Source organism: Schistocerca cancellata, chromosome 6, assembly GCF_023864275.1.
Source record: "Schistocerca cancellata isolate TAMUIC-IGC-003103 chromosome 6, iqSchCanc2.1, whole genome shotgun sequence".
Classification (NCBI taxonomy): domain Eukaryota; kingdom Metazoa; phylum Arthropoda; class Insecta; order Orthoptera; family Acrididae; genus Schistocerca; species Schistocerca cancellata.
In genome coordinates this window covers 162181077-162203405 of record NC_064631.1, presented here as the reverse complement: position 1 = coordinate 162203405, position 22329 = coordinate 162181077, and the positions used below count along the sequence as shown (strand labels likewise).

The window sequence follows — 22329 nt, the reverse complement described above, 5'->3', positions numbered from 1 at the left end:
TGGTCAAAGCCACAAGGAGAAGGCTAATTTGTGAATGAAGAGAAGTATGTTCAACAAAAATAATAAAGTGTTTGTATTTTCTACTGACATTGAGTTTTAGTGTTAAACATGTCCTGTTACAATTACATTCGCTTTATGTCTGTCAACTCAGTAGCTGGTATTGTTGTGTATAAAGTATCGACTCCTCCCTCATCACCCATTTGCAAATCCCTGCTTGCAGGTGCCTGGCTCCTTGACTGCCCACATGTGAGCAATTTCCCCACCCTTACTCAGCTTTTACTGTGGGACCCCAAGTGCTTGCAAAAGGCACTGCAGTGGGAACAGCCTAGCCTGTTGTGTGTGGTTACAATCTTAGCACCATTACAAGGAGGGCAGAAGAAGGAAAATCTCACTTATGAGTTCACACCCATTCTCAGAAGAAATGTAAATTTTTTCAGTATTTGTTTGGAAGGAATAAGACTTTTAACAAAGGAAAGACTGCATCTAAAAGAATCTGCCGAACATACATTCACCAATTACAGTTTCCACTAGAAAAAAGATCTCAATGGCTTGAGAGCAAAATGTGATGTTCACCTCATCCACTCAACACATCTTACTATCAGTTTCTGTGACAGTGCACTTGCCATAGAGGGCAACTACGTGTTCCCTGACCTGCTTCCTAATTGAAATTTAAACCTAGAGGCACTCATTAAATTTAAATCTAGAGGCACTCAGTTACCTTATTGCACAGGTCTCACATCCATTCCTCCTTTGTATAGACTTTTAAGTGCATATGTGCTTTGAGGTTTTAGTGATGCTTGTTCCAAGGATGTTATATCATCAAAAGTGAAGTATTTTCAGAACGCAAGAGGGTACTTGCACCTTACAACTACTATTGGGCCATTCTCCATCATTTACGACCATTGACTCCTGTGTGAAGTAATGAGTGTCATTCTGGAAAAAGGAACAGCATTTGGCTTATGCAGGTTCAAATGCTAATGCAGAGATTCCCACAGCCATTTGGGAAGCCACAGAAAAATGTCACAGAAAAAATGTCACCATTAAAAGGATTTTTTGGAATGGTGCAAACAGGCTGCTACTGATGAAGTGAAGAATAACTGTCCATGCCGTGCTGTAGCACCTTACAGGACCAACAGAAGAAATTTCCCTCACCCTGTTCAACAGAAGGAGGGAGACAGGATATTCTTTGACTTACGCAGAAACACTATCTCAATCCCTCTTCTAAAACCAGTGAAGAACCGTACAGACTGAAGGAATTGTCATAGTATTGCCCTCACTAGCTGTGTAAGAAGGACATTGAATGAATAGTGATCCTTCAATTTAAACACTTCCTTCCTCATTTCATTTTGCTGTTTGTAACCTTACCCTGTTGGCGACTGCTATTTGGTTTTTCTGTGCAAGCACAAACTCAGAGGTGCAGTTTTCTGTCTTTAGATGGTCTGCCTTACTACTTGGAGGCAGGTTTCCTCCGAGAGAGCTATACTGGGACTTCTAGAGACAGCTACCAATCCTTCCATGGCCCTTCAAATCACATGAGTACTTTTTGTATTGCATTGGGGATGTTGTATAGGTTTGAAAAGGTGAATAGCTTTTCTCAAGAAAGTGTCCTCATCATTACAAATTTTTTTCATAATAGTCAGTAGAATAACATCCACAATAAGAAGATCAGTAAAATACTCCTCATCTGTCTATTACTTTGCTATGTTTTGTGTCTCTTCCATGTATCATGTATCAGTTTACCACACACAGAGTGCAGTTACTACTCACCTTGATTGTAAATAAGAGGCACCATTTTGAACATCATTACATGCCTCAACCTCAAGTGTAGGAGAGCAGGTAGAACATGTATGGGGGTCATCCAGAAATTAAGTTTCCCTTTTTATTGATTGTTTAAATCAAATGTGTTTAGCCAGAAATGTAGTGTATTTATGATAGAGCTTTTAAATAGCAATTATGTGATGGCCAGGCAACCCTTCACTGTTGTCAATAGCACTTCTGCAGTGGCTGAAAATTGTGGCTCTTATTCTTTATCCTATTGACTTCAAGGTCAGTCTGTGATACAGCTTCTTAATGCTCAAAACATAGTTTCGATCAAAATGCATCGTCGGGTGTGTGGATGGAACAGCATGAGCAAATAGATGGTGCATAACTGGTGTAAGCAATTTTCCAAAGATCGTCAAGGTGTCCATATAACCATATAGAAGAGGGCTGTGGGCAACCATCATCCATCAGTGATGACCATTTGGAGCTAGTGTGGCAGCACATTATGGAATATAGTCACTATACAGTTATGGATATCAGCAGAAATTTCCAGCAGATATCACAATCCTTCTTGCATGAAATTGTCATTAAGCACCTGCAGGTCAAGTTAGTGTATGCCAGACTGGTGCCAAAAATGTGATACACAAACATAAAATGAATTGACTAGGAGCAGCATTAACATTCCTGCATGACAACAGTGACCAGTTCCTTGACAGGGTCATCATGATGTGGGCTGCTCACTTTATCATGGAGATCAAGCAGCAGTCAGTCCATTGGCATCACAGTAGATCTCCAGTCAAGACCAAGTTCAAACAGATTGTGTCAATGCATTGAGTGATGTACACAGTGTTCTAAGACAGGAAGGGCATCCAGCTGGAAGCTGTTTTATCATCCCCATACAGTCCTGATCTTGGTCCCAGCAATTTTCATCTTTTCTTGTTCCTCAAAATACCTGTTGTCCAGTCAGCATTTTCACAATGATGGAGAACCGAAGGTGGCTGTCACACGTAGATTCCAATCCCAGGGAGCAGACTTCTAGGACACAGGAATACAAAATTTGAAACCTATGACATGACAAGTGTCTCAGTTCTGATGGAAATTGAGTAAAAAAAAAAAGTTGTTGTACCTGTCGTCAATAAAATTTTTCAAGTAATTATGTTTTTTCTCCCTCTCTCTCTTTTTTTTAATTACTTATTTTCTGGATGACCATTGTATGCTCCAGTTACATACAGCTATCATGTGATACCAGCTGGATTGTGGATGCCAACTGAATGGATCAACAAGGTCTGCATAGCTCAAGATCATTTCTTGCATGCAGCCATACAAACTCCATTACTAGAGAGTATGCGATTGCTCCTTACTACACTGAAGAAACCTTAATGGCTAAAATGGAAGCCCAGTTTCTTCCTAAGTGCTTCTGGAACTCCTAGAGGAAGTACCACTTGAAATATGTAGATATATGTGGTACCAGCATGATACACACCCAGCCCAGTACTTGCACATGGCTAGGAAAGTGCTCACCCAGCTCCTTTTTGGTATCAGTATAGGACATGAAGGTATCATCATTTTGGCTACACACTCATCTGTTGTGACACCACTGGACTATTTTCACTGGGAAAAACTCAAAGATGGGACCTAAGCACAAGTTCAGATTAATCAAGAGGATTCAGAATATCACATTGTTGCAGGATGTGCAAAGATATTGCAGGAATCTCTTCAGTCTGTCCAGAAGTCCTTACAGCAGAGATAGCAAACGTGAATTGCAGTAGAGGATGAGCACTCCGAGCACTTTATGAAATGAATGCAATTTTAAGGAAGTGTTCATGGACACATTCTGTTGTGGTTTCCTTTTTGTTACTGTAAAAATTTTTATGCCTCAACTCCCTGTCTTACAAATCCACTCAATTTGTGGTGTGCACTTTTCTTTCAAAGCTCTGGCAGAAAAAAGGGTGGTGCTGTTATCACAGTTACCTGGTGAATCATCCTTAGATGCCACGTCCTTTGCCTTCAAGCTGCTGTGTTGGTCCAACCATTAGCCGGATGTGAGAGTTCCATCTCACAACGTAAGTTTTTTGTGTAATACAACAATTAGCTTCTTGTTTAAAAGAGATAAATCCTAAGTTCCAAATTTTGTAATCACTCTGAAACTAGTTACTGGATTTTGAAGAGTCAAAACTGTTGAATTTGTCTCTTCTAGGACTATGATACTAGCAGCAGGAATTACTGCAATTCCACTTGAAAAAGTTAAATTGGTGCCAATATCTCTGTAATTAATGTAGCTTTGAAAAGAGACTTTATATGTTTTAGTGAGGGCTTTCCCACAATTCATCTGCATAAAAACAGAATTACTATGTCTTAAACAGTTCCAGGAATATTAGGTTGGTGCATAAGTTCATAGCATTTTTGTTTTTAATCTTGGTATTCTGGTTGCTATGGGTTTATTTATTGATTGTTACTTTTTATTTGTAGTTCACTGCTGCTATTTGAGTTTACATATTGTCATTTGGAAATAGTTAGTGAAGTTGTGGGTGCTAGAAAATGGAGTGCCAAGTAGAGAAATTGGAACATTTCCGACACATTCTTCTGTTTGAGTTCAATAGAGATGTGATAACAGCAAAGGCAGTCACAAACATTTGCACTGTGTATGGGGATAAAGCCACTTGATAGTGCACAATAAGAAAATGGTTTTCTTTTTTAAGGAGGATTGTTTTGAGATTAATGACAGTATATACAATTCTGTACAGTAAATGGCATAACACCATTGATAAATATAGACTATGAACAGAGGTCTGTTGCTAAGGCAGAATATTCAAAATTTCTGGGTGTGTGCACTGATGAGAAATTGAACTGGAGGAAACATGTCGATGATGTGCTGAAACGGTTAGGTTCAGCTACTTACGCTGTTAGGGTTATTGCAAATTTTGGTGATAAACACATAAGTAAATTAGCCTAATATGCCTATTTTCATTCACTGCTTTCATACGGCATCATATTTTTTTGGGTAATTCATCATTAAGAGGAAAATTGTTCATTGCACAAAAGTGTATAATCAGAATAATAGCTGAAGCCCATCCAAGATCACCTCACTGACATTTATATAAGGAGCTCGGGAGATTCGCAGTGCCTTCAGAATACATATATTCACTTATGAAGTTTGTTATTAATAACCCATCCCAATTCAAAAATAACAGCAAAAAAATCTGACTTTGGCACAGAAAGAGGTGAATTACATTGCCACAAAAATCTTTGGTCATTTGCCAAATAGCATTAAAAGTCTGACAGACAGCCAACCAACATTTAAAAATAAATTAAAAGTATTTCTGAATGACAACTCCTTCTACTCAATAGACAAATTTTTAGATATGGAGTAGTAACTGGAAAAAAAATGTGTAAAGAAAACTTATGTTAAAGTGATATGTTCCACATCATTATGAAATGTCATATTCATGATCTATGGAACAAGTATTAATGTATATATGTATGTATGTATGTATGTATGTATGTATGTATGCATGTATCCACATTCAGCAAGACCTTTGGGGTTTGATGTAGATCATTTAAACTTCTTAATCCACAATGATTGTCAACAGTGTGCATGAGAACTGGCAAATGTGATGAACTGTGATCATTCCACTGTCATGTGACATTTACATGCAATGGGGAAGGTACAAAAATTGGGTATTGTGTGCTCTGAACCAAAATCCCAAAAATCAGTGGGTGGCCATATGTGCATCTCTGCTTGCTCATCATCAGTTGTCCCTGAATAACACCAACCATTCCTATCCTATATCATTACTGGTAATGCGAAATGGTGTCTTTATGCTAACATAAGAAAAAGAAAGAAACGGCAGACTACAAACAAAGCAGCAACTCCCTGTGCAAAGAACTGTTCACATCCACAAAAGATAATGTTACACATCTTGTGGAACAGTGACAGTGTGGTGTACTACAAACTGATTCCACAAGGTGTAACCATCACTGCTGACATTTATTGTTAACAACTGAGATGTCTTCTAGATGCAATTGTAAAACAACATCTAGAAAGACTATGTGAAGTGATGTTACTCCATGATAACACCCTCCCATTCTGCTAGACTGACAAAAAACACTCTACAGGAATTGAGTTTGGAAGTCATTCTACACCAAACTTTTTCACCTGATCTAGCACCCTCAGGTTTTCACCTTTTCTGCTCTCTGTCAAACAACATTCAAAGAATTTCCTTTACAGATGAAAATATTCCAAACATGACTACTAAATGAGTTCTTTGCCTCAAAAGTATATGATTTCTACAGTTGTAAATCTTAAGAATTGTGTCAGCATTGGCAGATTGTTGTAAATAGTGAAGATGACTAAAGTCTCTGTTATGTGTATCTGTTATGTTTATTAAACTTACGCAAAAATGCTACAAACTTATGTACCAAACCAATATTTGAAGTGAATAGCTCAGCTGAATATATATATCTCTCTCTCTTTGTGGCGGCCGAGTGTTTCTAGGTGCTACAGTCTGGAACCGCATGACCACTATGGTCGCAGGTTTGAATCCTGCCTTGGGCGTGGATGTATGTGGTGTCCTTAGGTTAGTTAGGTTTAAGTAGTTCTAAGTTCTAGGGGACTGATGACCTCAGAAGTTAAACCTGGTCATAGGTTGTGTTCCAAAAATAGAGACAGAAGTGATGACACTTTCTGCAGGACCTGACCATCATTTTGCAGGACAATGCTCAAGCACATACACTGCAAGCTGTTTCTGATTTGTTTGACTGATGGGGCTGCTAAGTGCAATACCACCTACTGCACCCCCCTGACTTAAGCCCTCGTAAGTTCAACTCAATTTCTAAACTGAGGAAACACTTCACAGCATTCACTTCAGAACTGCTACAAATTCATCGGGCAATAGACCACCCCGCTCAAACTGTCAACACAACTGGCACTGCTAAGAGTATCATATGACTTCCACATCACTGTCAATGGGTTATATACAATGCTGGTGACTACTTTGAAGGTCAGTAAAACTTTGAAACACATATCTATTTTGTACAAGCTGTAAATAAATAGTTGCCACTGTTAAAGTTCCAACCCTCATAGAGTTATTCAAAGAGACTTTGCACATCAGCCAACAGACTTCAATTTCGCTGGCTCAACAGCTAGATAGGAACAAAGACCATGGTCACTCAAAAGCAGCAGTTCTTCTGACTTTGGTGGTATTGCATCCAAAGTTTGGAAACCTTGTGCTGTCTTGATAGCATCCTCATTGAGATATCATTGTAATCAGAGTCAAGGTGTATTTCCTAAAAGACTGAAATATGTTCCAGTAATATCCATTTATAGAAGTGGAGATAAGAAAATTACCTATTTATAGATCATCTCCTTCCTTTTCATGTTCTTAAAACTTTTGTAGGGAACTAGAAGCTTAGAAAGTATTGAATTGCATTTTTGATAACAACCTTTTAACAACTGCTCAGTTATGCTCACATGTAGGATTCTTTACTGAGAAAGGAATATATGTCCTCACAAACACAATAATGGTATATGTAAACAAGAAAATTGTCCAATTGGCATTTTTTTGTGACCTTGCCAATGCTATTGATTATGTAGATCACAAAATTCTGCTATGTAAATTAAAGTGTTTCTTCCCCAGATGGAATCTTATCTTAGTAATGGTAAACAGACAATCACATTAACAAATTATACCACAGTAATAAAACTAAAGTTAGAGAAGGAAAAAGTAAAGTATGGCATCTTCCAAAGATTGATACTTGGCTCGCTCTTGTTTTTGATCTACACGAATGAGGAATTGTCAAAAACTGTTGCATTTGTGATTGATTCAAATACATATCTCTAAAATATAGCCTGAAGAATAGTGATACAAGCTGGTAATTGGTTAATAGTATCTAAACTGCTAATCCTTTTTTCTTTCTTTCCTTTTTTTTAAACAGTGCTGTTTCAAACAATCAAAAATGACATATACGTAGCAAGAGAGAGATCAATGGCCACACACTGAATGAATTCCTACACACTCATAAGGAAAACAAACTGAGCTGGCACCAGCATGTAAATAAGTTATCCAGAAAGCTCAGTTTTGTTTGCTTTGTGTTTATATATATATGTATATCACAATATATTATCCAGCAGACGGAATTGGTAGCATAATTTCACTCAGTACTGCCCAGTAGCATCTTCTAGGACAATGCAGATAAGATCAAAATAGTTTTTATTCTACAGATGTATAAAGTGAGAATATTGTGTTAAATTGATAGTTGAACATCTTGCAGAACTTTCTTCAGAGGCCTTGGATATTATACATTTACATGACAGTGAAATTACTCCCTAATGGCATTTGTGGTTAATTATAAGAGAAAATTTAGGATGAATTGCAAAATACACAATCACAGTCCTAGAAATTAAAATAATATCTATGTAGGCTAAACATTCCTATCTAGGATACAGAAATGAGTTTTATATGATGATGTAAAATTCTTTTATAGATTGTCAAAAGGCATCACACACCAAACTGGAAATCCTCAAATCTAAATAAAATAATACTTTTCAAAAATTTTGCTTAACATAAATGTTCACCTTAAAGAACCTACTAAATTTTCCACTGTGTAGTCAGCTGGTAGTGTTCTGTGCATACAATAATTACATATAAATTGGAAGTATTAATCCTTTAACATAAAATCCTGAGTTACCCTTGTTTCTGTTATTTTGACAGAAACTTAAAATATCGAGTGTACTATGACAACTTAAGAACAGACCTCTGGAAAAATAAAACGCCATTTATATCTGTTTCAGCACTGACAGTTTAAGTGTTTGGCCACTAGCAAGCATATGGTCCCACATTTGTAACCTGGCTGTTGTATTTTGATTACTGTGAGCAGCTTTCTATACGCAGTTGCAAAACACGTGCTTTCAGCCTCTCTCCTGTTTTGTTGTTTAGGTAATGCTTTCAAAAAAAGATGGCTACAGTAAACCTGAGTTTGACCCTAAATTTAGTAGCCCTGAAAGTGAAGAATGTGAATTTACTTCATTAGAGACTGAAAGTGACAACAGTTATTCAGTTAAGTGACAAGTTCTCACCATTGGTGAGAGATAAACACATCCATTGTGTTCTGGCCAGCTCCTCCAAGAGTTATACAGGAAAAATTGTAAAATATATGGTTAGACTTCATAGTTATACAGAAACTACATGATAACTTTGAATTTCAGGATATTTCAGTCAAAATCCAATGCATGAATATACTTGGAATTTTGTTGTTGTGGTGTTCAAAATTTTTGTCACTTATTGAGTTTTAAAAGCTATCTTTATATGTCTGTATGTAATATCATTGACTATAGGATGTCCTCCATTAATTAAAATAATAATATTTCTTGGCACATAAATTGTAAAAAATCAATGTTGAAGGGTCAAATAAAACCAACTGTTGCGTAGGTTGTGTAAGAGTAAGAGCAGTGGCTTCTTTTTTCAAAGTAACTTCTTCCCTGATAATGTATATGATAATAAGGTGCTCTATAATTATGTAATTAATTCTTCCAGCTGGGCACTTGTAACTTTGTAATTCAGCCACTTCAGCTGGAAGAAGCATGATATGGTCAGGGGTTCAATGTCTTGTTGATAATGGTGTCACTGGAGACTGAACACAATCTTGGATTAGATAAATGTGGAGAGAGAACTAGGCTATGTCTTTTTCAAAGCCACTTCCTGGCATTTGCTCTACACCTAGTGAAACCACTGATGGAGATTTGAAGTCTAGTCCTCTTGAATGTGAGTCTGGTGTGTTAACTCCTGCAAAATCTTACTCAATAATTGATAAGAAATTACAAATTGTATTGATGTTAGGTACAAACGAAACACTATCATTTGCCACCCAGGCTTTCTGAACTTACTACTTGTTTATTTTCCCTTGTCAGGTACAACATGATAAAATAGATGTAGAGGCATGAAATTGAATGGCACAGAGGTAGGTTACTTCATAATCAGAAATTTTCATGAATAGTAAAAAGTCTTTATTTTGCACCTTTATCTGGTACAAAAGCAACTATCAATAAAAAAGCAACCAAAGTGTTCCTCAATACCATAACAAGTAATTACATTTCATACACAGTGAGCCATACTGAATGGCTCTAATATTTGATTCTCTTATCTGAAACTAAATAATAAGTTCCTTACTCTAGAACACATTATGTAAATGTAGAAAGCACAGGTTTCATTAAGCTTACTTTAATATAACTGAATATATATAAAAAAGACATTTGACAACATGTACAACTTGGTCACATATACATAAAAACATCTAAAAAGTCACAGCACACAGTCCTCACTTTTACTTTGCTATCACATTTCAGTACAAAAATATTTATGGGTATGGGGGTCATGTATTGTGTGAAAACAACTGGAAGTGATTTACAATTTGATGTGAATTATGCAAAATGATTTTCTTTAAAACTGTGCCTAAATGACAGCTACAACATAAAATATGTATTAGTCAAATCTGATTATAAAATTTGTACATGTTCAGAATAATATGGATGGACAGTGAAACCTGCTGCTTGGCAGCTAACAACCATCATGTCCTTGCACTTTTGTGCATTGCACAGTCTTGACTTAACACCAAATCATAATGGCACTTCATTTACTTATCCTTGAATCATAGTTTTAAAGGAAAAAGAAATATTTACAACAGATTGTGTTCTGAATATGCCTAACTTGTAACAGAATGTAGAAATTTACATTAAATGTAAAATCTGCCTTACAAGACTCAAATATGGCTACAGAATTGCTAATATAAATTAATACCTCATTAAAATAAAAACTTAAATTGCAGGTAATGAGTCTAAGATTTAAATATTGGCTGTAACTATTAAAAAAAGACTCTCTTCTGAATTTGGGAGATGGTAAAATTTACATGAATGTTATTTAAGCCATTTTTTCAGTTAGCTACCCTTTCATGTGTATTAAAATGAATACTGATGGTCAGCATGTAAAATTTATAATTATCTGTATGAAAAGTGGCAAAGCAAGACAAATATATTATTAAGTGACATGAAATAACTGAAAAAACTAATGCTGCTATAACTTTTAAAGCTTTTGTTTTACACATGTTCTGCATAATAAAAAAAGTTTTAATTTTTAGTTTTGATTCTGGCTATTTTAAGTAATTATTAAATTGTTTTTCATCATTCATTATGAACTATGGCGACACATGCAACAGACACAGTTCACATGACCTGTTAAGGATTGAACCTTAAGCTGAAATATTTTATTCTGCATGTTATAGTGTACAATTGGACAGTAAATAACCACAAAATTGTTATTTTTGTGCAAAATTTTTACCGCTGCTCATTCTCTCAAACTCTGAAAACATTCTGTTTGTAAATGATATTTACTATCTGATTCCAATTACGTATGTTTCAGTTATAAACTAGTTCATTGGTCACATTACCAACAGTCTGTTCTTGACTTTGTGTTACCTAGAAGAATCAATTTGTTAATAATTCATGACAAAATCTATTTGTCAAGAATTATCAAAAAATAATTCACTGATACAACAAAATTTGAAGAGTAGTTTCTGCTTTTCCCATGTAATTTAAAGGGAGTATTATAAATTAGCAAAGCTGAACTTTAACACTCACTGTACAGTAGTTATAATATTTAATTAAAATTATCCACAGATAACATTTAACAAGGTGATAAACTTTATAATAAAATTACAATGGAAGACAATGTTGTTAGTCTGTAACACATGCAGAATATAATTCAAGTTATGTGTTTCTTTTAATTGCTAAATCATACAGCTAAGGAGATATCAATATATTCTCATTTCTATTTGCATAGCATATACTATCACATTTTTTTCATGGTATTCATTTATGAATTAAGGTCAAAAAGAGAAATGAAAGTGAAATTTATGAACCAATATGGCAACAACTGTTTTATTTTTATTTTACTGAAAGGAGAGTTCAGTTTATTTTTTGGATATAAAATGTATCTTGTACTCATAGTTTCAGATTAAGCAATTAATTGTGTAATTTTATTAACATATTTTTTAAAAAATTTTGTAGTGTTTGAGATCAACAAACCCTGAAACAGGTCATTCATTATAAACACTCTTACAACAATATTAGTATATCTAAATTCTGATGTTAATGTGAATTACATCAATTTGCTTAGATCTCAGATTTTAATTTATTAACAGTTCATAAACTAGAATCACAAACATACTGTACAAGTATTTGTGACTCTCTGATAATTGCTCCTGCTTGTAAAATGCTTACAAGTTTAGAAGTCCACTCACAGATAACACAGTTGTGTTGAGCACTTAAGTCCCGCAATGAAATGCACTGTCTTCTCTGAGGTCATTTATTTGTCTACTCAGTTTATCATAATCCTCACTCAAGGGAAAAGGTACTGAAATTAAAATAAATAAATTTCACTGTTGTTTTTGCATGATATAAGTCACTCACTTCCTGTTTTCCATTGTGAATTACACAAGATATAATGTTGTTTCACCACGAATAACAGAAACTACAGTTCAGCTAAATGCACTTTTGTCATCATAGTGTCCATATGAAGCTGACTGATGTGCAAAATTCATCAAGAATTTTTTTGCCGATGAGGATCAGTGATCCATGAGTTCCACAAGTGTTACTTCAAAGCAATCATCACCATCCACTTGCTTTATTTCCATTATAAACAGATCTTCATTGCAATAATATTTTAGCATATCATCATCAATTTTGGCGATAATGCTGTAAAAATAAAAGATCCACATTTAGTTAACCAGAAAAAATCAAATACTTCAGAGCATTAGTTAACTATAGAAAAAGATAAGTTAGTTAACTTGTTTTTTAAAAGTAAAGGTATGTACATCAGTGCACTACATGGTAGTAATTTAAATGCTTGGTTAATGATCTGTTAGTAGAAGCCATTTGTTACTTATGATTCACTTTAAACTCTACATTAGCAATTCCTGATTGTCCAAAATTTCTACTTGAAGAATAGTTTGTGTAAGAGTTGACTGTCAGTGTGATCTCACTACCTGAGCTCAAAGATAAATATGAAATTATATCTTAACTACGTAAGAACAAAAATACTGTTTTCTGAGCAAACTTACCCTTTTTTGTTTTTTCGATACAAGTTACTAATGCTTGAAGTAGAAATTTTGTACTTATTCTCAATCTGTAAAATAAGGAAAACATATTAATAGTAACTGGACCTTAAAACTGCAGTGATATTTGGGAAAGTGGGTTGTAAATGGTAAGAACTTTATGTTTATTGAGTGCTTCACTGTACATTAATTGCTATTACAGATATTGTTTTAAAGCTGTTAAAGTGCTCCTGTACACCATTTACCCTCTATCTGTGTCCACAGTGTAAAACACTGCATGCAGTAATATTATAAGTTAGTATTTAATATAATACACATGCAAGGTACAAAAGTATGCACTTACCAGAGTGACTAGATTGTTGGACTAATGGCAAACTATAGATAGTAACTGAACGTTGTCAGGAGATACTTCCTTACTCTTGTTTCTTTCTTTGTTAAATCTTTTAAAATGGAAGTGTTTTCTTGATTGAACACAAAATGTTTTTTGCTGTATACTGACACCTGGCCACAACAAAATAAGTTCCTCCTTGCAACGTGAAGCAGATAAACAGAGTTTAATACAATAGTGTGTCTGTCTCAGTATGTGCAAGAACACAATAGTTATTGTGCATTGACACTAATGTAAAGCAAACTCTGTGGCCTTCTGTTTGTACCATTTATCATCTTGTCACAAAGAAAAATATTTGTTTTGTTTAGAAGTGCAATATCTACATTTCAAGAAAAAGAGTAGTTAAATGTCCTAAACATGTAAGGAGTTACAGTTAGTTTTACATGTTGTGTGTTTGTGAATTGATACTCTCTTTATAATACATCATACACTTACGGATTGTGAATGTTCCTATTGTCTCTAGTTTTTGATGCAGTGATTTATGTCATGTAGAGTTGCTTAAAATTCCAAGAAAATGAATAACAGAAGCTTTTGATTGATATGCAGATGCTGATTTGTCTTCTGTACTTTTACCTATATTCATTAACATTTTCAGTTTCATTATATTTTCCTTCTTCATATTTCACTTCTAAAATAGCCCCTAAGTCCTATCGTCAACTGTTGTTTTACCAAAACATAGTTTTGATTGCATTTATTTGTGACAATTTTCATGTGTTTCTTTGATGTCATTGTTGCACATGGTAACATCTTCCATGAAGTCATCATGAAAGTGGAACAATTTAGTACTTTAAATTGCCTATTAAAAAATAAATAATCTTGTAAAGTACATATTGTATTTCATTATGTTTTTCTTTTTATGACCAAGTGACAAATGAAAAAAAAATCATACTTCCATAGGCCTCTGTTGATTTAATATCTACCTCTCTCTTTTTAATTTTTCTACTGTTTAATACTATATAGAGAGATTTTTTGTATTTGTTTTGGCTTAATGGCAATGTCAAAAGCAATATGAAGCAGATAATGAAAAGTACTTCGCAAATTGTGATGTACAGCAAACATTTATTGATCAGGAGGAGGATGGTTATATGCAATAATCTCTGTATTCTCAAGCCATAAATTTGGCAACTCCAACCTGTCACATATTTCAAATATTAATAACTATACGTCCTTCTATAACTGTCTGTAAAATAACTGCACACTGAACTTGCTTCTATTAGTCAAAGTACTTAGTAATGGAAATGTTTATAGTCTTAAACTTGACTTGATAATTGTTAGTGACCAGATTAATAGCAATATGAGTATCATTTTTGCATATTCTTAGTGGTTATTGGTACTGCAAAAAACTAATTTCTAAACTATGCATTGTCACGATACAAAGTGCCATCACTGAAGTTAGCCACAGAAGCAGTTCCTTTTTTCAGTGGTCTCCATTCCACAGTACTCACTGGTTCAGGTACTAAACTTGCATTAAAAATATGCTCCAGTGATATGATGGCTGCTGAATGCTTATGAATAATTTTCTATGAGTGTCAAAACATGCCAATATTCTAAACGGTACGCAGGTAGCAGCAAATTCTATAAATCATTGTGATTCAAGGTAAGGAGGGACATTAACATAGTCTGTAACAAGCAGTCTAAACAAGACTTTTGATAATAAACCCAGTTTGCATTTCATACTCTTTCATCTGTAAAATGTGAATGGTTTCTTCTGATGCTGTAAACTGCAATAGCATCAGTATAATAAATGAACATTAGATTAGTGAAAACTGGGATTAATAGTCTCTAATAAGCTGCTTTCTACGTGTTTTGTATGTATTGAATGAATTTATTTTATTGTACCAGGCTTCTTGATACAGCAAAATACATTGAATATAGTGTGCCAGAAATCCTTCACAACTACAACAAATATTCAAACACAGAATACAATATATACACTGCTTGATTACTATTTTGTAGAAATATTTTCAAAACAACATTTGAACTTAAAAGTAAAGGCAGTTTCAGAAACACAGTGGACCTGACTTGTGAAAAATTATGTTCCAGCATGTGTATGAAAAAGTAATGATATCTGAGCAATTAATCAAATAGCTTTCACAATCTTATTATGAAATTTCTGTCCATGTATAATTTAGCGACACTTAAGAAGATAAATAACTCTTTGAGCAACACCACAGAGCAACTGAAACTCACTGGCTGTTGCCATATATTAGTGCATGTGTCCACTCTGGTTCTGTAGAAGCCCAAGAATAATTTGCACAATGATTGGTACTAACTGCATTAAGTAGACCAGAGGTGGTAGGAGGGACAACATGTAGTGGTGTGTAGACATCTTCATTGTCCTGCCTCACATACAACATGACTCTTTCATTGAGTGGTGGACCTGCCATCAGCTTGGGCCTCTTCAGAGGAGGATTTGAGAACACACTGCCATCTGTTGACATTCCTCCATCCATTACATCCTTCTTGTCACTGCAACAGAATCACACAGATTTTCCGATGAGCAAATTTTTTTTAGCAGAAATAGGTTAGCAATGGGAGATACACATGTTTGTAGTGGGCACATGCTTTTCAGCAAAAACAAATCACCATAGAATATGTACTAGGTAAGTTGTACTGAAGGAGATGAAGAATTCCTAAACATAAGCAGATAGGTCCAAGATCCAAAAACATTATCTTTTTTATGACATTGTAAGGTTTCTCAAAATTTCAAGTAGGGAAAACAGCCTTCACTTCAGAAATGGAATTCATCTATAAATTTGTTTACAGTTTGCTCACTCTATAGGAGTATTTTTGTACTATTCCTTTAATTCTAGTTGTGGAAGAAAGAAATTTATGGCACAATTTTATTGAAAGAAGGGACTGTTTAGTAGGAATTTCCTGAGGCATCAAGAAATCACCAATTTGTCAATGGGGTATAAGAACTGTAGAGGAAGAGCAAGGTTTGCACATAGTAAGCAGGTTCATAAGGATGTAGGTTGCAGTAGTTACGCAGAGCTGAAGATGCTTTTGCAAACATAGACTAGTGCTGAGAGTTGGCTTAAACCAGTCGATGGAGTGAAGAGTGCACAACAATACCACTGGTCAATACACACACTACATATGAAGTTGTAGTTGGTCAGTTATCATTCAGTCCTCTTATTGTACACTTCTGTTTTACCTTGGAATTATTTATAAAACTGTAAACTTTCTGTCATACAGTTTGCTAAACAAATGTTGTGAAAAAACAGATGTAGTACTTTGGATAGTGTTACTAACTTTCAGTCTCCATATATTTTTCCCTTGCCTTTAAGAATGAGCCCTGCAATTGTTCTGCTGCATGTGTGACATGCAGTACATTGATTAAAGACTTCACATTTTTGTCTCTTCTTTCATTTGTCCTTTTTACTGAAATCTATCGTTCATGCTTTTTTTCATCTTGCCTAGGATAACAATTATGGTTCCATTTATTTGTTACAACACTTAGAGGTCTACATTCTTGTAAGTGTTCCAAGTGATGTCACTGACACTGTCTTGCATTGTTTTGTAAAAATTGGTATTTCTTCTGAATCCAAAAGAAGCTTTTTGTGTTGTACTAAAATGGAAATCAGATTTCCACTGTTATTGATTGCAATCTTATATCCTTTGTACTACCTCAATAACACAGCAATTTAAGTAATCACCTGCCACATCTTACTGAATAATTTACAATATGGAAATAGTGAATTCACAACTGGAAATAAAATTAATGCTTTTTACGCATCTGGCCGCTTTTCTTTCCTGTGATGTATCCAACCTCCAGAATCTACAATATACTTCCTTCTACAAAAGAGCATTTTTGGATCAAAGTGAATTGTTAGGTTTTGCTTTAAACAGCTGGACAAAACAGATTTTTCCACTTTATTGAACATGATAAATAAAATATAATATAGAAAACAGAAAACACCCTACACTGTTCCTAATGCCTGTATCATATCCCTGGACTGTTTTTGTGTAGCTTGCAGACTAAGATATTACATAATGTGAAATTATGCAATAACATTAGTTGTCATGCAAAACTATCTGATTTCAGTAATTAGAGATACTCTAAATACTACTGATTCTGGATGCTATGCAAAATGGATTTCCCTTTCTTAAACAATTTTTTCGCAAGTGTGTTCTCCATGCAGATCACAAACTATTGGTCAGCTTGAAATCCGTAATCACTGAAGTGACAGGATAGCAAGATAAAAGATGAATAAGGGTTACCAGTATCCTGACAACGAAAATTGAGAAAAAGAAGATAAATCAGAACACCAATGTGTCATCTGCTAAAAGGCCGATTTCAAGCAGAAAGCAGAAGTAAACTCATTTAGCTGTATAAGAATGTAGCAGAATGTACATCACCATAAAATCAAAAAGCCACAAAGTGTATCAGAACATGCAGTATCATATGTAACTGTGTAATGATGGTAGGAAAAAATTTAGTCAGAATGTTCCAAAACTGAGCCTGTGTTGTGCACACAAATGGCAAAAACAAATTAAAAGTGCAGTGGCTAATTCTGTATTTAATTTTTATGTGGCAAGTAAATTACAGAACTTTCCACGTAGAATTTCTTACATAGAATGTATATAGTTTGATTGTTCTCATTTCTGGTGTTCCCTCAGATGATTATATGGTTTTAGATATTCCTATGTGATTAAGAATCACGTACCAAAGTCATCATAGCTTCCAAAGAAGTGATTCTCTACATTATTTGCAACATTTCACTTCATGAAAAATGGCACCAAAACCACAACGAATATCAAACATATCTCCAGAAGGTGCAAATACACTGCACTGCTTCCTTTCCCAGGCAGTTGTGTAGGATTTTGCTGTTGTGTTGTAAGAAACAACCACTGGAGACATAGGCTCTTTGGATAGAAACAGCCAAATTTTTGATCACAAGCACAGGCAGAAATTGCAATGAAGTGTGTGTTCTATCCCCAGGAAGGTGCAGCATCATCAGCAATAGCAGCAGCAGCAATAGGCATTGTCGTGCAAAGCAGGGTCCCCTGAGCCTTACCCAGGTGCATCCGGAGGGAAGTGGTTGTGGAACTTGAGAGTCGGCGTGGTGCTCGGTTTGCTCGGGTGCAGGAGGAAGGGCGAGCTCTGCTTCCCAAGCCCGTGCTGGGAACCTGCCTCACCATTCGACAGGCTAAAGCACACAGAGTTCACAAGTTAACACCCCACTTAACAGCCAGCAGCACATGCACAGACAACCACAAGCTTTCTTGCACTTACCTTGAGCCATCTGTGTCGTGGTTGTAGAAGCCACCCAACTCGATTGAGGCCAGCTGCAAAAGAGAGTTCATGTTAATATACATAGCATATGAACAGATAAGTGTTATCATTAGTGACAGCTGTTATCCTTGAAATATTTCAGAACCATTCTGGATCATAGATAGTACATAATCATGTTAAAATACCATTACGAAGTTGAATAAGATTTGACTCAAGTCGGTGTTCACAAATAATCTAGAGAAAAGGGAATTTTTTTTAACTTAATGTTTGTGCTGTGTCAAATTGTTTCTGCATTTTGAAATAGTGTCAAATAGTTTTTCAACATGTCTTGCAAATGTTTTTAAATTATGAAACATATTCTTAGTGTTTCCCATTATTTGATTCAGTGATCGCCTATTTTCTATTAAGCAGTCAGCAATATACGTTCAATGTGAACTATCTGTAGTTATGTACTCCACAAAACTGTGTGCCAGAGTGTACCTACTGAGTGTACCTAATGTTCTAAAATTGTGTGAGTTCCATATGGACTGAGTATGATATGGAGGAAATTCATGAATGTAAGTGTTTCATATCTAAATTTCAGGAAAAGCTCCAAATATTCCTTACATCATTTTTTCTGCATGCAGTAATGTCATCAATTTTCTGAATGATTTCATCATTTGTTGCTGATATCATACCTTTTAGTACATTGCCACAAATGTTTTCACTTTATTTTTCAACATGTGAATCATCGACGCACACCTTCAGTCATGCTTTGTCCATAAAAACCATGAAGTTTGCACTAACTGAGTTAGTGCACTGATTAAGAGGCTGTATTTGTGTTCAGGAGAACTGAGGTTCAAATCCCCAACCAGCCACACATATATAGATTTTTCATAGTTTTCTTAAATCAATCAAGGCAAAGGCTGGGGCCAAAAAGTACTCTGCCAATTGCCTTTCCTATCCATGTACAATTCAACCTTGTGCTCCATCTGTACTAACCTCACTGCTGATGGGCCATTAAAGCTTATGATGAAGTTCAATTTCAGCTGCTGTGAAGCATTTTGACAACAACAAATTTATTTATGTACAGAGTTCACATCTGGGAGGATTCTCAATCGAAGAACATATTATGACTGAATACTGTAGAGGAACCAGTGACAGTACAGTATCCTAGTAGTACACTTACATACATACTGATTCTTGGTGCAATCCAGTACAGACATTGTGTCACTTGACATTCTGCTTCTCATGTTGCACTAAAAGGGAATTACCTCTCTTTGTCAAGAGTGGACTACCATTCTCTGTAAAACCTGTACCAGTGTAGCTTGAAGTACATTTGTGAGGGAGTTTTAGAGTGTGGCATACAGTAGGGGAGGAACAAATCTAGAGCTAGATGATTCTACACAAGATGGACTCTTGAACAAACTTCGACTACAGTTTCAGATGGGTGAGGCTTTTTTTCCCCCACAAAGTATATCCTCAGCAATATAAAAGCTTCTACAATGAGTAGTTTTATACTTTACTAACTCCATGGGGTGTCAGTTGGTGGTGAAGGGAGGGAAAGAACTTCACCAGTTTACATAGAAAGGAAGGTACACCAGCAGCGTTAAAGATGGACATGTTAATCTGGATGCTGCAGTGGATCTAATAAGGTGGCTTTTGTGTCAGAAGTGGGGTACTCTTACAGTATTCAGTGTCTTGGCAATGCAGTGATTGTAACACAGAAATCGAGAAGAGCCTGGTATTCGTACAATGTGCTACTCATTTGGGAAACGTGTTTCCCCTGCAGCTTGCCGCAATGCAGCTGTGTTAAGTCAGAAGTAAAGCTGTGATAGTAACACCCTACCTTGTCAATGTCTTCAGCAGGTGTGAAGAGCACCGGTGGCTTGGCAAGGTCGCTCATGCTGTAGAACTCTGAACGGTCTGCAGGTGGGTGGTACAGCTCGTCCAGCTTCTTACGGCCGGTTGCCGTCATCTTGCGTTTGGCGGCCCGCCGCTCCTCATCTCGCGTCTTCCTTTCCGCACCCTGTGAGAACGAAATATGATCATTACCATTAGTGTGGACAGGGCTTCAGCTGTCGGGCACAATTTGGCTATGCTAAAAGACATTATAAGTACTGAACAATGTTTTGGTGATCATGCCTTACTAGCAGGTACAGAACATCTTGTACTGAACACATCGAACTAAGATGGATGCTACTCAAGTCTGACACAACTCCAAAAAGCATACCGAGCGAAGTGGTGCAGTGATTAGCACAGTTTGGAGGATGACATTTCTTATCTGCACCTCACATCCATGATCTCCCTGTGGTTCCTTTGAAAGCTCACAGCTGATATCTTTCCCCATCCTTGAAACAATTCGAGCTTGTGATCCATCCCTAATGACCTCACTGTCGATTGGATGTTAAACCCTAAAAGTTTTTCCTTTATCCCAGGTGCACCCAAAAGAAAGCAGTCCACATTCATTAATTTGCCTTTCGACACTCAGCACATGCTATAACCTGCCAATGCTGAACATGGTTACTTCATGTCCCAATTTAGGAAGACTGTCCTGATTTTCGTGTTGAAAACCAGATTGGCGAATAACCCCTATCGAAATATGCAAAAATGCAGCTTATAGCGACATGGATAATATTTCACATAATACAACTTATTCATTACGTGAATTTTTAAATGAAGAGGCAGTCTTCTAAGTTTAAGAATGAATGGTGGAAGTTTTACTCACGACTCAGCAACAGTAAGGATTATAATGCTGCCTGTATCTTGTTCCATTTACATTTTCGTGTGTCACACAGAGCCGAAAACAGCGCACCACACAAAGGGGGATGTTCTACTACGGAGCACAGATGTTCGGAAGGAGGGGCAAAAGCGCCATGTCTCTCTCCCCCCCCCCCCCCCCCCCCAACCTATAAAATTAAGATCGCATTGAATGTCATGTCTCGAAACCGCCAACTCATTTATATAAAAAATTGAATTTTACGATCCTCCGAAAAATTTCTGAGGACGCCTATGCTATGGAGGTTGAAAATCGGGCAGAAATAGTGCTTTCCTTCAATGTATATTGGAAGGACAATAATAAAGCAGTAATTGCAGGATGTATTTTTGAACAGTCAATCTTGGGAAAAAAAAAGAAGAAGAAGAAGAAGAAGAAAGAAAGCTGCTAGTAAAGGATTACGTAATGGGCAGAAGGTAAGAGCTTAAGCTCTGTTGTCTTCCACTTGGCCCGTAGCTAAGCCGCCTATGGGAGTCAGCCATCTCCTCCTCATAATATGGCCAGGTAAACATTTCACTGACAAGAAAACCTACAATCTGAACAACTTTTACATCTTTTATAGCGCACCACACAGGGTTTGTTTGCGTGTCAATCCCATTGACGGCTTATCTCTCTGCTTGTTTGAATCGTTTACTGAGAAAAAATGACGATCTGAACTTACAGTAGTGCTTAGAGCGAGAACACAGTCTTCCGCTTCTTTGTTTTTATGATCGTGGGTATTTTGTTGGGAAGTACTATATTGTTATTAGTGCAACGGTTTTGGGAGCGCACCACGTCAGCATCGTTACCGATACCAGATTAGGTTTTCATACCAAGTTAAAAAAAAAAAGTGAAAAGCACATTTTAGAACTGAAATGTAATCTGCTGCTAGAAACTTGCTGTGCGACTGCAATAATCACTGAAAGGTTTGTACTATGACGGCCTTGATGTGAAACCATATACCCAATTTCCCTTTTGTTCAATTCAGTAGATTGCATGCTAGTTGAGTTGACTGTATTTAACCAAAGTTGTGAACATTCCGAGAAGCTAATTGATATTGGAGGCAAAATGCCAAGTCATTTTGATATGAACCACTGGAGACCC

At 36.0% G+C, this 22329-nt stretch overlaps 1 protein-coding gene across 8 annotated transcripts in view; it reads right to left on the bottom strand.

Moving 5' to 3' along the window:
• Nucleotides 1–9635: 9635 nt before the first annotated feature.
• Nucleotides 9636–22329, bottom strand: part of LOC126191207 (protein grainyhead-like) — a 324436-nt gene continuing 311742 nt past the window's right edge. For 5 of the 8 annotated variants that reach the window (XM_049932006.1, XM_049932003.1, XM_049932001.1 and 2 more), the window contains exons 10-15: nucleotides 20320–20499; nucleotides 18492–18544; nucleotides 18274–18405; nucleotides 15526–15721; nucleotides 12871–12935; nucleotides 9637–12505 (exon numbers count right to left, since the gene is read on the bottom strand). In XM_049932006.1, the coding sequence (XP_049787963.1) occupies nucleotides 12376–12505; nucleotides 12871–12935; nucleotides 15526–15721; nucleotides 18274–18405; nucleotides 18492–18544; nucleotides 20320–20499 (756 nt within the window). In that variant the 3' untranslated portion in view covers nucleotides 9637–12375. Of the gene's footprint in view, nucleotides 12506–12870; nucleotides 12936–15525; nucleotides 15722–18273; nucleotides 18406–18491; nucleotides 18545–20319; nucleotides 20500–22329 lie in introns of all 8 variants that reach the window. The other 3 variants (XM_049932004.1, XM_049932008.1, XM_049932007.1) reach the window with 3 other exon arrangements.